This window comes from Ovis aries, chromosome 3 (assembly GCF_016772045.2).
Source record: "Ovis aries strain OAR_USU_Benz2616 breed Rambouillet chromosome 3, ARS-UI_Ramb_v3.0, whole genome shotgun sequence".
In the NCBI taxonomy this organism is placed as follows: Eukaryota; Metazoa; Chordata; class Mammalia; order Artiodactyla; family Bovidae; genus Ovis; species Ovis aries.
This window is the reverse complement of record NC_056056.1, coordinates 91,770,991-91,787,213: the sequence shown is the minus strand read 5'-3', so window position 1 is coordinate 91,787,213 and position 16,223 is coordinate 91,770,991. Positions and strand designations below refer to the sequence as shown.

The 16,223-nt window shown below is 36.1% G+C and overlaps 1 protein-coding gene across 3 annotated transcripts in view; it reads left to right on the top strand.

Annotated features, from left to right (window-relative positions):
- Positions 1–16,223, top strand: part of SPAST (spastin) — a 52,600-nt gene that overhangs the window by 10,034 nt on the left and 26,343 nt on the right. For 2 of the 3 annotated variants that reach the window (XM_004006041.5, XM_060412319.1), the window contains exons 2-4: positions 5,267–5,353; positions 7,052–7,135; positions 13,537–13,632. In XM_004006041.5, the coding sequence (XP_004006090.1) occupies positions 5,267–5,353; positions 7,052–7,135; positions 13,537–13,632 (267 nt within the window). The remainder of the gene's footprint in view (positions 1–5,266; positions 5,354–7,051; positions 7,136–13,536; positions 13,633–16,223) is intronic. The other variant, XM_027966960.2, reaches the window with a different exon arrangement.

Below are 16,223 nucleotides of genomic sequence, written 5' to 3'. Positions count from 1 at the left end.
GAAAAACAGGAAGCTGACTGTATTTGACCCTTGGGCCACTGCTGTCCGTAGATTATGTAGTTCCTAGATTATGAGCCATAATGTGTATGTAGTTCAGATTACTGGCTAATAGTTTCAGCTACAACTGCAACCATTGATTGGAAGCTTCTGCCATCCCTTTCTTCTCTTGATTTGATGTAGTCTTGTTGGTTGAGTTTGAATATTATTGGGGCCCATATAGGAGAGAGGTAAATGTATAAGGGAAACCAAGAACTGCTGAAGCATCCTGAAGGCCTTTTGCGTGCTGGAGATCATTGTAAGTTTTGATTTTTCTGCCATGATTTAGTCAAAAGGGGGAATTCCCTGGCGGTCCCTTGGATAGGACTTGGTGCTTTCACTGCTGGGACCCAAGTTCAGTCACTGGCTGGGGAACTAAAATCCTACAAGCTGTGTGACGTATCCAAAATGAAAAACATATATAAAAAATTTAGTCAATAGGATGGTCATCGAAGGTTATAGGCTATAGATTCCCCTAACTTAAGAGATTTAAGTGATTTGAATGTTGGTATCAGTCCATATGCAAGCTGGCCTTTTTCAGTGATGCAAGGGCCCAATCAAAATTTAGGAATCTTTGCCACTAATTCTCCTGGGCATGCCCTAGAATTCATTTTTTGTCAACTTAGTTCCACGAGTCTGGTCACATTCGCCTTCAGAATTGATGATGGGCTTCCCTGGTAGCTCAGCTAGTAACGAATCTGCCTTCTTGGGCTTTTCTGGTGACTTAGATGGTAAAGAATCTGCCTGCAATGCAGGAGACTTGAGTTCGGTCCCTGGGTTGGGACAATCCCCTGGAGAAGGAAAAAGCTACTCACTCCAGTAGTCTTGCCTGGAGAATTCCCTGGACAGAGGAGCCCAGTAGGCTACAGTCCGTGGGGTCTTACAGAGTTGGATACGACTGAGTGAGTTTCACTTCACTTAAAGCAGAGAAGTGCCCCAGATGGTAGACTCACCTCTTTGGCCTTTCTCTTTTTCATATTTTGGTAATTTTCAAAATAACCATCCTAATGGGTCTGAAATGATCTCTCCTTCCAAATTTTGGTAATTTTGACTCTTTTGAAAACTCTCTGATCCCTTCAAACGGATGTTTTAAAAATATTTTTCTAGTTTTTCTCTTCTAATCTTATTCTTGTAAGCAAAATTTTAGCTCTGGTATTATTATCCAACTCAAAATAAATGTTCTTATATCTAAATGTTAGAGTATTGCACTTTTAATTATTGAGGTATAATTTACCTACTGTAAAGTTTACCTTTTTTTAGGGATCTGTATAGTTCAGTGAGTTTTGACAAACAGTTGTGTAAACTATCGCTACAGTCAGTATATGGAATGTTTTGTCACCCCAGAAGCCCCCTTGGGTCTCTTTCTAGTTGACCCCTATGCACCCCCTTTGCCACTGGCAGTCAACAGTCTGGTCTCTCCCTATAGTTTTGTCACGTAAACGGCATCATACAGTGTGTAGCTTCTCGTGTCAGGCTCTTTTCACTTAGCGTGTTTTTGAGATGCATCTCTGTTCCTACATGCATCAGTATTTTGTTCCTTTTTATTGCTGAGTAGTATTCTGTGTATGGATGTACCCTAATTTGTTAACCTGTTCACGAAATGGTGGACATCTGGGTGGTTTCCAGTTTTTAGCTTTTATGAATAAAGTTGGTGAACATTCATGCACAGGTCTTTGATGTTTTAATTTGTTAGGGCAAATATGTAAAAGAAGAGCTAGATCATGTGGTAAGAATATGTTAATGTTGTGAGGAACGACTAGACTCTTCCAAACTGGCCGTATGATTTTATAGTCACCCCTGCAAATATATGAGAAATTCATTATATTTTGTCTTGTAATTTTTTCCATTCAAAATTTAAATCATGTAGTTTTAATTTGTAGTTCCCTAATAGCTAATGATGTTGAACATTATTTCTTGTGCTCTCTTCTTTGGTAAAGTGTATGTTTTGATCTTTTGCACACTATTTTTTAATGACTTTTTAAAATATCGTTGTAAAAGCTCTGTATATATTCTGGTTACAAGACCTTTATTAAACGTATTGTTTGCAGATATTTTCTCCCTGTCAGTTTGTGGCTTGTCTTTATATTGTCAACTCCGTCTTTTGAAGGGCAGGAGCTTTTAATTTTTATGAAGTCTGGTTTATCAGTTTTTCTTGTTAAGGTTTGTGATTGGCCTAAAGCCAAGATCACAAAGAATTTTGTCTGTTTTCTTTTTATAAATTTTGTATTTTTAGGTTTTACATTTAGGTTTATAACCCATTTTAAGTTAATTTTTGTATGTCATGTGAAGTTATTTTGCTTATAGATACCTGTTGTTCCAGTGTTGTGTTTTTAAAAAGCTCTTCTTTCTCCTTTGAATTACCTTGTCATCTTTGTCAAAGTCAGATCAATAATGTCTGTATGGGTCTATTTCTGTATTTCTGTTCCATTGAGTTATACATCTCTCCTTTCTTCAGTGGTCTGGTACTTTTAGATAAGAGATAATCTATGCATTTTCATTTTCTACTATCATACTGACATCCGAGATTCAAATAAGACAGTAAATCAACTTCCTATTACCAAAGAATATTAGATAATTGAGTAATTATTGAGCATGTGAGTTTATTTGTACAGAATCAATCATTTCACTTGTCTCCATGTAATGTGGTAAAATTTCTTAAAAGATTTTGTTCAGATGTTGCCAGTGAGACAGTCATACACTGTTAATAGGAGTATAAATTGGCACAAGCACTTTCAAAAACTGTTTTGTTGAGTTCCGGTTAATAGAGGATATGTGATGAACCTATGACTCATCAATTCTACTTCTTAAGCATATATATATACTCCAGAGAAACGGACATATATATATATAAAGGGACAGGTACAAGACTGAGTGAAATTGCTCAGTCGTGTCTGACTCTGCGATCCCATGGACTGTAGCCCACCAAGCTTCTCCATCCATGGGATTCTCCAGGCAAGAATACTGGAGTGGGTTGCCACTTCCTTCTCCAGGGGATCTGCCCAACCCAGGGATCGAACCCAGGTCTCCCACATTGCAGGCGGAAGCTTTAACCTCTGAGCCAGACTGTAACATTATTTGAAATATTGGAAAACTGGAAACCCACATAAATAGTTAAACTATAGGGTAGGATACTATACAGAAGTCAAAATGAATGAACTGGATCTCTGTATAGCTACTTAGGTCTCAGAAACAATGTATATGTTTAAAATAAAGTGATACAAATAGGAACAATAGAAAAAAATGTACAAATAGGATAGGCACTCAGTTCTTACTACTGATTTCTGGGAAGGAAAGGAGCATGGAAATGGGAAGAGGAGCAACAAAGGCAATTTCTGATGTATCTGTTAAATTGTACTTTATTTTTAAAATTCTAAGGCAAATGTGACATTATTATCAATATTCCCACCACTCAGAATGCAAACGCTATTTTACTGATTTTTGTAATTTGCTTCTTTTTTAAATTATAAAACCAAAAATGTAAACAGGTTTCTTTTAACAAGAAACTGGAAAATAAGCATCTACATAGCTTGAATTGACTGAAATGCTTAATAATTTCTTCGTGTGTCATTATCAAGTACTTACCGAGCACTTATTCTGGATCAGACACTGCAAAATATTAATGGTACCATAGTAAGAAAGAGAGTACCCTAAGGGGCCAAATCTGGTTAGTGATTTATTTGAGAGGGCGCGGAGGAAGGTGGTCAGAGGTACACACTGATAAGGGGACAGCATTTCTTATTTTGAAAAAATTTTAATTTATTTGTGGCTGTACTGGGTCTTCATTCTTGAGCAGGCTTTCCTCTAGTTGCGGTGAGTGGGGGCCACCTGCTCGTTGTGGTGTGCAGACTTCTCATTGCGGAGGCTTCTCTTGCTGTGAAGCACGGGTTTTAAGCGCCTGGAGTTCAGTAGTTGCAGCACTTCGGCTCAGTTGTTGGGGCTGCTGAGCTCTGGAACACAGGGTCAGTAGATGTGGTGCACAGGCTTAGTGGCTCCACAGCATGTGGGATTTTCCTAGGTCAGGGATCAAACCCGTGTCTCCTGAACTGGCAGGTGGATTCCCCACCACTGAGCCAGCAGAGAAGCCCAACAGCATTTCTTAGTTATTGTGTGTGATGTTTATAATAAGACTTCATCTATTCTTTGTTATCAAGAGAGTCATGATATTTTATTGATTTTGACATTTCAAATCATATTGAAGAATAGCATGGGAATTTTTAATTAAATAGGGACATGAGTTGAGAAAAACGAAAAGCAGTTCTTATGGATGATTTCCACCTTTGCTTTACTGTATCTCTGTATTAGCCACTTATGAGGCGTTGCAGATTCTAAGGACCAAGAAATTAATTTTCAAAACCAATGAAATTTGAATATACTTATTGCCACTTTAAAGAAATATTCTACACATATTTTGATCATGCTGAATTTTTAGGTCCTTTTAGAGCTTGCTTTTGAATCAAGAATAAATGTTATGTTTCAGAGAAAATAGAAATGTGTTACTAAATGGCCACATGTGCGACCTTTTATGCCAGTTCTCATGGTACTGTCATTTGTTAAATAAAAACTAACTCTTGAAAGGATCACCCAGCAATGAACATGTTACATCATATTTGAATACAATTAGGTTAAACAGTGCTTATTTTTTCTCATTATTATTGAAATCATGTTTAAAACTATTTATCTAAAGTAAAATCTTGAGGAGTCAAGTTTATTTCTCTAACACACTGTTACAGTGGTTTTAAGCATTGATACCATGAGATGATAAACAACAAAAGACTCTCTGCTCTGAAATTGAGAAACATTGAGGTATGTATTCCTCTCTTGCAGAGCCACTTATTCATTAGAATGCTAAAGTACTAAGAAGTCACAGAGTAACAGTTTTCAAGCTTACTTGATCACAACCCACCCCCCTTTTTTCAACTGTGTATCTCCTAAAAACAGCATGCTTTGGAAAATGTTTAGTGTATTCTTAGGTTAGGCTTCGCTGGTGGCTCAGACAGTAAAGAATCTGTCTGCAGTCCAGGAGACCAAGATCTTCCATGGGTCAGGAAGATCCCCTGGAGAAGGAAATGGCAAATCACTTCAGTATTCTTGCCTGGAGAATCCCGTGGACAGAGGAGGCTGGCGGGCTACATAGTCCATAGGGTCACATAGAGTCAGATCCGACTAAAGCAACTTAGCACATGCACACACACACACACGATTTACACAAATTATTATTTTTATTTTAAAGTAGGACAAAAGGACCAAGCTGTGGAATGGTATAAGAAGGGTATTGAAGAACTAGAAAAAGGAATAGCCGTCGTCGTTACAGGACAAGGTAAGGTTGTGTTTACATTTATTTAGTGGCATCCCAAATTATATTCACATGATTGCCCTGATTTCAGATATGTTTTTCTAAATAAAAGTATTTAATAGATTTTCAAATGTTACTGTTACTCTTTCTAGACTTACAGTTGATGCTTTATTACCTGTGCTAAAAATGAAGTTATGACCAAATATGCTTAAACTTGATTACCTATAGCAGTAAGATAAAAAATGGTATATTACCTGTGTCCTCCTTGGAACCACGATTCATGATATTTTAACCCTATTTGTAGCCCTGGCTTTGAAACCTCATCCTTTCCTCGCTGTCAAGGCAGGGAAGGAGTAGTTAATCCACAGATCCCCCTTCTGCACTGTGGGTGATGCTTGACTGCGTGTTAGAATATGAGCTGTAATGTTTTTGTTTTTGTTTTTGATTTACACATGACCTTTTAAAATCAAAGTAGTTATTTTTCATCTTTTTTGTCATATCAAATTAAAAACCAGAGTCTAATATTATCATTAAATATATAGACAATTTCTGCACATACTGTGTACTGAAGCATCATATTATGTGCTTCATACTTACCATCTCTTTTAATTTCACCACAGCCCTACACTCTGAAGCTGCTACTGTTATCCTTATTATTCAGATTAAAAACCTTAAGTGGGAAGAAGTTAAGTAACTTGCCTGAGGTCTCATAGGCATGAAGAGGTAGAGTCAGGATTTGAACTCAGGCAGTCTGGCTTCAAAACCTGAATTCTTAAATACTGTATGTGAATATGTGTGATATGTGACACTATTAAATGAGTTAACGTACTTCGGCTGTCCCAGCTCTGATAAATTCAAAAGCAGAAATTATAATACATGGGCTAAGAATCTTAGCCTTAGGGATCAATCCACCCAGTAGATATTTTATCTGGCTGACTGATTCTATAATTTATATCAGCTAATCTCCAATAACTACAATGTGTCCAATATTTACCATGATTTTTTCTGTCTCCTTTTTATTTTGACTATTTCTCTAGTTGGTCTCCTATATAAAAGAGAGCAGGGAGGTTGGGTCTTGGAGACTTCCATGAGTTTATGAGCATCACTTTATAAATTATGTACAAAATATATTTGCTAATTTTTGTCAAATGTATAGAAGAAGAGATCAAAGAAAATGAGTTAGTTATGAGAAAAATATTTCATTGCATTCAAGATGCCTTCGATTGTACCACTAAAAGAAAAAAATGTCAATTAAACTATTAACACATTCTCTTCTTAACACATAGAATTTGAATTTTAACCTTATTCAGTTTGCTTTCTTAATCTTATTTAGATATAGCTGTAATAGAAATATTAATATTTATGACCAAATTTTTGTATGCAGAGGCATGACAAGCTATGTTGTGACTGCAGTCTGGCTAATAGCATTAGTAGGTTGGCACTGGTGTTAAAACACTTCCCGACTTCAGAGATTTTTAAATGTAGGGGAAAAAATATGTCTTATAAGCCATGAAATCCATGAAATACCACCCTAGGTCTGATACTATCATAAGGAACTATAACTGATTTTTTTAAAGATATTATTTGAAAATGATATTTTCTTAATTTCTTTATAAAGACCATGACTTCTCTTGAGATTAGTTGTTGTGATAACTTATCTTGAAGCAGTGTTAGTAGGTAAATGTAGATATTTCAATTATTTTTTTCTGCTTTTTCTTTCAGGTGAACAGTGTGAAAGAGCTAGACGCCTTCAGGCTAAAATGATGACTAATTTAGTGATGGCCAAGGACCGTTTACAACTATTAGGTATCAATTAATGAATTGTATAACTGCAATGAGATACATTTGAAATCTGTGTTTAGTGAAATTCTAAATGTAGTTAGAAATAAATCAGTGATCACACTGGATCAATGGTCACACAAGAACACACTTGAAAATATGTTCTAGTCTTTTTTTTAACTCATGAAAATTTTAAAATACAGAAAAGAGCATATTGAACTAATTATCTATCATTCAACTTTGGTAATTATCAGTTTATCATTGGCCTTGATTCAGGATTGGCAAACTATAGCCTATGGACTCAGTTCAGTACACTGCCTGTTTTTATAAGTTGACACAAAGCTGCTCTCATTTCTTTGTATATTATCTGATTGCTTTTGTGCTTCAGTGACAGAATTGAGGTGTTGATACAGAGATCATGTAGCCTGCAAAGCCTCGTAATATATAACTTTTGAAAATATTTTAATATTTACTCTCTTGCTCTTTACAAAAAATGTTTGCAAACCCCAGTTTATATCCCTGCCCACTTTCCCCAGCTTCATATTACTATTTTGAAACTATTTCTTGATATCTTTTTGTTTCATTTATAAATAATTTATATTGTATCTCAAAAGATAAAGATGCTTTAAAAATAAAATTCCCAAAGTGAGAAGAATATACCTTATGTTTCCCTTCTTTCCCTTCTTCCCTTATTTCCTGTATATCATTTTGATTTTTCACTTTGCTTTGTACTTGGAACCTTCAAAAAGAAAACTCATTTCCTTATAGGTAATGAGGGTAATGATTCCTCCTTCTGAGGAAGCTGTGTTAAATGGGGTCATGAACATGACCACCAGAGGGAAAAATTGCCAAAATACCATATCACACCTAAAAAAATAAATAGTTCTTTTAATACAAACATAAAACTAATAGCCAAAAAAGGTCAGTTTCTAGATTTAATATATAATGTGCAGTCAGTATCTCATAATTTAATAACTGCTACTATTTTTTTATAATTGTGTGAATCCGGATCTCAAGAAGATCTATGTTATATGTCTTTTTTTAATATACATATCTGTTTTTTTCTTTTTCTTGTGATTTATTTGTTTATGAACCAGATCTTTGCCACATAGTTTTTCCTATAGTCTCTATTTTATTGCATGTATATCCATGTTATCTTTTCATATATTCTTGTCCTCCCTGTAAATTGATATTTGAATATAGAGCCTTAATTGGATTGAAAGTAGATTTTTATTTCTTAACGATAAGACTGCTTGATAGGTGGTTTTGTGTTTATCCATCAGTAGTTCTTTAATGATGTTAGTAGCAGTTGATGACTTGTGCCCAGTGACATTGTAATTGTCATTCTTTCTATGTTTATCAGTTGAAAAAGGACTATAATGAGAAACTTCTCTTTTTCTATTTGATGGTATAGGCTTTAAAAATATGTTATGGTAAATCTACCCTTCAAACAAAGTGGAACTAAAACCCACCCTTCTTGGGTGGTTGGTTTGACCATAGCTTGAAGTGATACAGGTAGTATAGAAACTTGGCAAACAGGCAGACTTTATTTGTTGCTCTGCAACTTTGATAAGTTACTTAGCATGTCTCAGTCTTTTGTATTTCATTTGTAACATGAGGCTGATAGATAATTATTATCTCAGCATATTTGTGACCAATATATTGTTGAGTAAGCAAGTACTCAGAAATGCTGATTTTTGTTCATCTCCTTGCCTGTGTGTAATCACCACCCCTGCTTTTGAGTAATATATATACATTTGTATTTTATTCATTCAGTCATTCATCCATTCATTCTTACATGGTCTGTTGAGTTTATAAATCCCCGCCCCCCCCCACATTGTTGAAAAAGAAGCCCTTACTGTTTTCAGATAGCTAATAAGACAGTGTTCCCCTGGCTCCTCTGGCTGACAGGGTTCACCTTCTTAAGTGAGGGTTACTGTGTTATAGTACATCAAGGGTTGTTGTAGTAAAATAATTACCTAGTTGTTCTAATTGGTCCTTTCTATGTGTTTTAGCTGTAACACCTTGTAGTATATATACAGAGTATCAATATATGTGATGGAGATTGTTTGATTATGGAACATTTTATAGCTTGTTTCAAATTGAGCAATAGCTGGTTTTTAATCTTTTATTGTAAGCTGTGATATGGTAAAACATTAGAAGCAGCTCATCAGTTCGTAGACTTGTCTTTAAATGCAGCTTTGTAATTTCTTATTTTTGTTATTAGAAAAATGGATAAAAAGGATATATGATAGTAATATAACATGAAGCTAGGTATTAATAGAATTAATATTTGGATGCTGTTGTTGTGTATTATCAAAAATACGATTTGTCCATTCATGAAAGACGTTAGTTTAAAAAAGAGAGGATGGAATAAAAGACATCGTCAACATATTCCTGTCTTCTGAGAATGCAGAATTTCTGGGAGTTATGTACAAAAGACAGTAAAGAAGAAGTGTGCAAAAGTGCACAGTAGAGTGTATTTGAGTATCATGTGCTATTTTAAAAATGGAGCCTTTCAGAGGTGGGATGGCTGACAGGCATCCAATTAGGATGAAGAATGATATTGGGAGTTCCCCACACAGGGTTTGAGAGGATATATCTTCTCTGATAGAGGTGGGGAAGAGTTCCTGTGTATAATATATCTTTAATTTAGTCAAAGTGAACCTTAAAGCAAAGGTTAAGTGTAAAATCTGCTATAAATAGAAAGGTAATTCTGGCACTGACTTCTTGGTATACTTGGCAGTTGCTCTTTTAAAAAAATTTAGCTTTATTCAGTGTCCAGTTTAAATCCTTACTCTGTACCAGATACAGTACCAAGGGATATAAACTGAATTTATTTCCTAACTTGGGAAATATTTATTGAGTGGTTACCATATTGTAAGCACTTAGGATATAGACAAGGATCCCTGTGTCATAGAATTTATATTCTAGCAGGAGGAATAATGACAGTAGGCAATAGACATATAGAATAAACAAATTACACCATGTGTTGCTGCTGCTGCTGCTAAGTCATTTTAGTCATGTCCGGCTCTGTGCGACCCCATAGACGGCAGCCCACCAGGCTCTGCCGTCCCTGGGATTCTCCAGGCAAGAACACTAGAGCGGGTTGCCATTTCCTCCTCCAATCCACGAAAGTGAAAAGTGAAAGTGAAGTCGCTCAGTTGTGTCCAACTCATAGTGACCCCATGGACTGCAGCCTACCAGGCTCCTCTGTCCATGGGATTTTCCAGGCAACAGTACAGGAGTGGGGTGCCATTGATGGTGATAAATACATGGAGAAAAAAAAGCATAAAATACAGCACAAGGGTTTAGGAGTAGATGAGAGGTGGTCTGAATTTTTAGCTTTAAATAGGATGGTCAGGGTATGCCTCTTTGAGAAGCTGACATCAGTTAGTCTTGCAAGTATCTGGGAGAAGAACGTCTGCGGAGAAGTAAGAGCTGATGCAAAGCCTTAAGAAAACACATCTGACATATTTGAGTTTCCCTGGTGACGCAGATGGTAAAGAACCCACCTGCAATGCAGGAGACCTGGGTTCAATCTCTGGGTAGGGAAGACCCCCTTGAGAAGGAAATGGCAACCCACGCCAGTATTATTGCCTGGAGAATCCTCATGGACAGAGGAGCCTAGCTGGCTACAGTCCATGGGGTGGCAAAGAGTTGGACACGACTGAGCACACAGCAAAGAGACCAGTGCGCCAGAGCAAGGAGAATATGGTAGAGATTGGAGAGCCGATGGGGGATGTGGGGAGGGGAGGGTCTTGACAACAGGCAGGGTTTTAGAGGGCACTCTGAAGATCTGAGCTTTTACCACGTGTGAAGTGGGGTGCAGTTAGAAGGATTTTTAGGAAAGGAATAACATCATCTGACCTCTGTATAAAAAGGATCCCTGGTTGTGATGTTGCAAGAGTATGAGTGAGACAACTGTTATGGTAAGCTAGGGGGAAAATGGAGTCTTGGACTAGGGTGATACCAGGAGTAACCATCAGGTGAATTAATATTATGTTTGAAGGTTGAGGAAACAGATTTACTGATAGATTGGATAAAATATTCTGTTTAAGGCTCTTGATATAATGGAGGAGGCATAAATAGATAAATCATCACTGCAGGGTGGAGATATGTATGTATTTTGTGGAGATGGGAAAACACATGTCTGAGAAGTCTTCCTGGAAGAAGTAAAACCAGAAGTGGGGATTTAAAAAGATAGATAAAAGTTATTAATATTTGGGAGTAAGGATATTCCAGGAGGAACTAACAGCATGAACCTAGACTGAGGGACAAGGAAAACCATGGTGCTGATGGAGATGTGAATTTGGGATTGCTCAGGCATGAGAAGTGTAGGCAGATTGTGGCAGACCTCCCTGGTCATATCAAGGAGCTTCAGTGCTGATCTGTGGGCAGCAGGAAGCTGCTAAAGGGTTTTAAATCCATGAGTTATGTGGTAAGATTTCCCTTCTAAGTAGATCACTGAGATGATTGTGTGGGGGTTGCCCATGAGGGGATCAACAAGCAAGGTGACTTGTTTTATGTTAAATCATTGGTTAATCTATGACCTTTAGTCATTCTAAAAGGAAGCATTAAACTAAGTTTACTTTCTTAAAAAAAAAAAAAATGAACTAGAGCAGATTCGCATTAGCTGTGTCCTGCTATTGTATATGTGTATGTTTTCACACATATATATGTAAACCCTACAAACAAGTTCTGTGGTTTTTCATTCTTAGTTATCAGAACTAAGGATTTGTTTCTGTTTCTTTTGGCTATATAATGAATGTTTACGTGACCTTTTTGTTAACATTGAAGAGAATGTTGAAGAGAGTGTTAATTGATAAATAAGATATTTACAAATCAGTTTTTTCTAATTTATGTCTTTTACCAACACAAATGGTTTCTTTCTCAGTATGGTGATTTGATGAGTATTATCTTTGAGAAAAATCAGATGACCTATCTGTTAACTAACAATAATAAAAGGGCTCCAAGGTATATTGTATCAGCCAGTTCTAGGATACAAAAGCTTTGTGCTTTGTGCAGAGAGGGTAGCTGCTATTTAACCTGTCCCAAAGGCATGTGTGTTTGTACCATAAACCAAGCAGGGCGCCTGCTTGTCTGACCTTAGAAATGAAAGTTTAAGAGAGTCAGTATATATGTGTTACATTTCATTGACTTCTTAGTACTGGAGATAAGAATCAGTAATGAGAGACTTCCCTGGCAGTCCAGTGGCTAAGACTCTGTGCTCCCAATGAGGAGGGCCTGGGTTCAATCCCTGGTCAGGGAACTGGATCCCACATGCCTCAACTAAGAGTTCACATGCTGCAGCTATCATGCAGAGACAAATAAATAAATAAAAATAAATCATTTAAAAAAGAATCAGTAATGATAACTTGGAGTATTTCAATAAAATAGACATGGTCAAAATTTAGCCCTCATATAAATGAAGCCCAGGTAGGTCCGTTATGTATTACTTTATTTAATCCTTGAAACCCTTGTGAAACTAATGCTGAAGCAAGTTCATACTAGTGAATGAGTGAGTGGTGGAGCACGGTGTTCATCAGTTAGCAATAGGGGGTGACTTGACTAGGGAAAGACTGCAGCAATGATGCAGGGTGGCAAGAAAGTTCAAACTGCTACACTTTGGGGCTTCAGGTCCTAGACATAAAAGACCCAGATCTTGAGAGGATCCCATTGTAATTTGAACTGGAGGGGAAGGGTAGGGTTGATATAATCCTTTAAAATCTTTGATTAATTTAAAAATAGATACTATATGCACATGCCAAAAATTTTGAGAAGTTGGAAAAGCATCCACCCCATACTGTGTCCCAGCCACTCATTTCCGCTCCCCAGAGGCAGCTAGTATTTACCAGTTTCTCTGGGTCTTTTTTAGAGAGAATTTTTATATATACAAATATACGTGTGTTTAAATAAGTGGTTGGGTACTGTACACACAGTTCTGCAGCTTGCTTATTCCTTTCTGCTTTGTTGCATTTCTTTTTTGCTGATGAGATGTCCTTTTGTTTTTTTTTTTAATCTTTCCAGATCCTAGCCAACTCAGAGCCCACATTCTCTGTAAAGTCTTCTTAATGTTCTCTTTCTAACTCTATCCTGTTCTCCCTGTACAATGATTTGGATGTATTGGATATCCAGGAAATGTTTACTGGTGATAGTAGTGTTATAGAATTGCCTCAGGTTACCAAACCTGAATAATGCATATTTTGAATATAGTCATTCACTTGTTTATTTTTGTTGCTATTTTAATGTCTGAGCTTTTGCTAATTAGTTATATTGTTAAAGATAATTTTATATAAATGCAAAATCCTTCACTATATAACTTTTTAACACCTTGAATCATTTTTAATTTTCACATAAACATTTTTTATTATGTTGTTTTCTGTTTGTTTATTTTTTTCTTTTTTACATCCCCCTCTGTTGCATAGAGAAGCTGCAACCAAGTTTGCAATTTTCCAAGTCACAAACGGACGTCTATAATGACAGTACTAACTTGACATGCCGTAATGGACATCTCCAGTCAGGTGGGTTTAGGTTAACTAACATGTCAAATAGTAAAGCTTGCATGCAAAGTAGAGTCCTGCTTAACCTGATAACGTTGATTTGATTTTACAGTGATAGATTTGATTGGTTTTTGTTCACACAGGGCTGTGTAGAAAATACAGCATCCTTGTTGTTCATGATATGTAAACATGTAACAAATAGGTGTAGCCCTTCTCAGCATGTTATATTTTCATATTTTACAACCTCCAAGTTTTGAGATGATAAAATGTGAAGGTTCATTTTCCTAAATTATTAAGATGTTCCTTTGTTTCTATTTTACTTTGAGCTTTGGTGTTTTTTCCTGTCGGTACCTGTACCAGGTTTTTATAAAGCAGTGTTTTTTGAGACAGTAATTTTAATTTTTTGATCATATATCAGTTTTCAGTGCATACACATTTCACTTATACAATGAGTGAGTATTTAGTCATAACCCCTGTTGGAAAAGTTTGAAGTTGAGTTCACACAGTGAGGAGAAACATTAGAATACTGTTATTCACTATGGGTTAAATTTGTTTCCCATAAGCTTTGAACATCACATAAGCTCCTACAGAAAATTAGATGTTTTTTTGTCTTGTTTTGTTTGGGTGGAAGGAATCTTCATTTCGTAGGTTCCCTGACATCATGTCTAGTTTTATTGGTAACTTTTTCAGAATTAGTTTTGTGTCCAGTGCTTAAATTTTATTGAAGTAAATATTACTTTGTTCAAATTGTAACAGAAAACTCATAGTATAGACCATAAAAAAACTGCTCTCTTTACTCATATGTAATAAAAAAAAGTTTAAAGATTTCTTGTATTTTAAATTTTTATTTAAATCAATTATATATAACTGATTTACATTGTTATATTAGGTCCAGGTATACAGCATAGTGATTCAATTATACATATATCCTCTCTTTTTTAGATCCTTTTTCCATATAGGCCATTACAGAATATTGAATAGAGTTCGCGATGCTGTACATTAAGTTCTTATTAGTTATCTACTTTATACATAGCAGCATGTATATGTCAGTCCCAATCTCTATTTGTCCCTCCCCGCCCTTACCCCCTGGTGATAAGTTTGTTTTCTACATCTGTAACTCAATTTCCATTTTTCCTCCCCTCAAGTTGTCTGATTTTTTTTCTTGCTCTCTAGCTTCACATTACAGGTTCTTGCTCTTCTCTGTGCTTTTTAACTAAAAGACCTGCTTTAATATTTCTTTCAGTGAAGTTTGGTAGATTGTAAACTCTCAGCATAGTGTCTGAAAACACCCTCGTCCTTACTTGGCTGGTCACCGGAATATAGAATAGATGAGAATTAACATTGTTTTTTCCTTCAGCATTTTGAGCCCACTCAGTTGCCTGCTGACCTTTGTTATTTTTATGAGAAGTCTGCTATCATCCTCACAGTTCCTTATAAAAATTTTTATCCATTTATAATCTTAGGACTGTATATTTTCTGTTTGTAGAAATTCTTCTCCAGTCTCTTTTTTCCCGTTTGAAGTGAGTGATAAATACTTACCACCCTAGACGGATCTTGCTTTTATTCACACTTTGACTGTTAATTGTTGTCATTCTCTTTTTCTGGATTGATTTCCTGGTTTTTCCTATAGGGTCTTTATCCTTTAGCTCCTTAAACAAATGGTGCAGAACATTACATTTATTTATTGGAAAAGAACCCTTGTTTATTTTACTGTACTTAAAAAATTTTTTTATTTTTTTCACCACACCATGTGGCATATGGGATCTCAGTTTCCCAATCAAGGATTAAACCAGTGCCCCCTACACTGGAAGCAAGTTCCTTTCTTTGGAGTTTCCTTAAGCTACATTAAGGGATATTATGACAGAGCAACAATGAGGCTTCTGTCTTTAAGCTAGTCTTTTTTCTAGGCCTCTCTGATTTGCTGACTGATTTAACAGTGAACATTGCTATTAATAAACTTTGATGTTTGTTATATAGTATATGAAAATATTTAGAAGCAGTGAGATTTAAACATTTAAAGTGTATAATTTATGTAGAAGAGCAGAGTAGGTAGGTCATGTGACCTTTTAGACTTATTAGAAAATATCTTATACTTGTTCATTTATATGTGCAGGCATGCGTGCCCAGTCATGTCTGACCCTTTGCCACCCTTGGACTGTAGCTTGCTAGGGTCCTTTGACCATAGGATTCTCTGGGCAGGAATACTGAATACTGAGTAGTCTTCCTGACCCAGGGATCGAACCCACATCTCCTGTGTCTCCTTGCATTGGCAGGTGGATTCTTTACCACTGAGCCACCTGGTAACATAGATATAGCACGAAATACTTGGCATATTAACCACATCTTTATACTCTTTAAATTAAAATTGCCTTTTAAAACTCTTCTGGTGGCACGGATTGGATTTTCACACTGTTTTATAGTCTGAAAAGTTTAGAATGATGTGCTATTTGTCCCCCACCCCCACCCCCATACAGCCTACCCCTAGTGCCTTTACTACATTTTGTTTCTTTAATTTTTGGCAGCTTTTAAATAAAATAAAACAAAAAAGAAAAAAATTTTGGCAGCTCTATTTTCTTGGTACCTTTTTTGTATCCTCCTCCTGCCCCCACAAA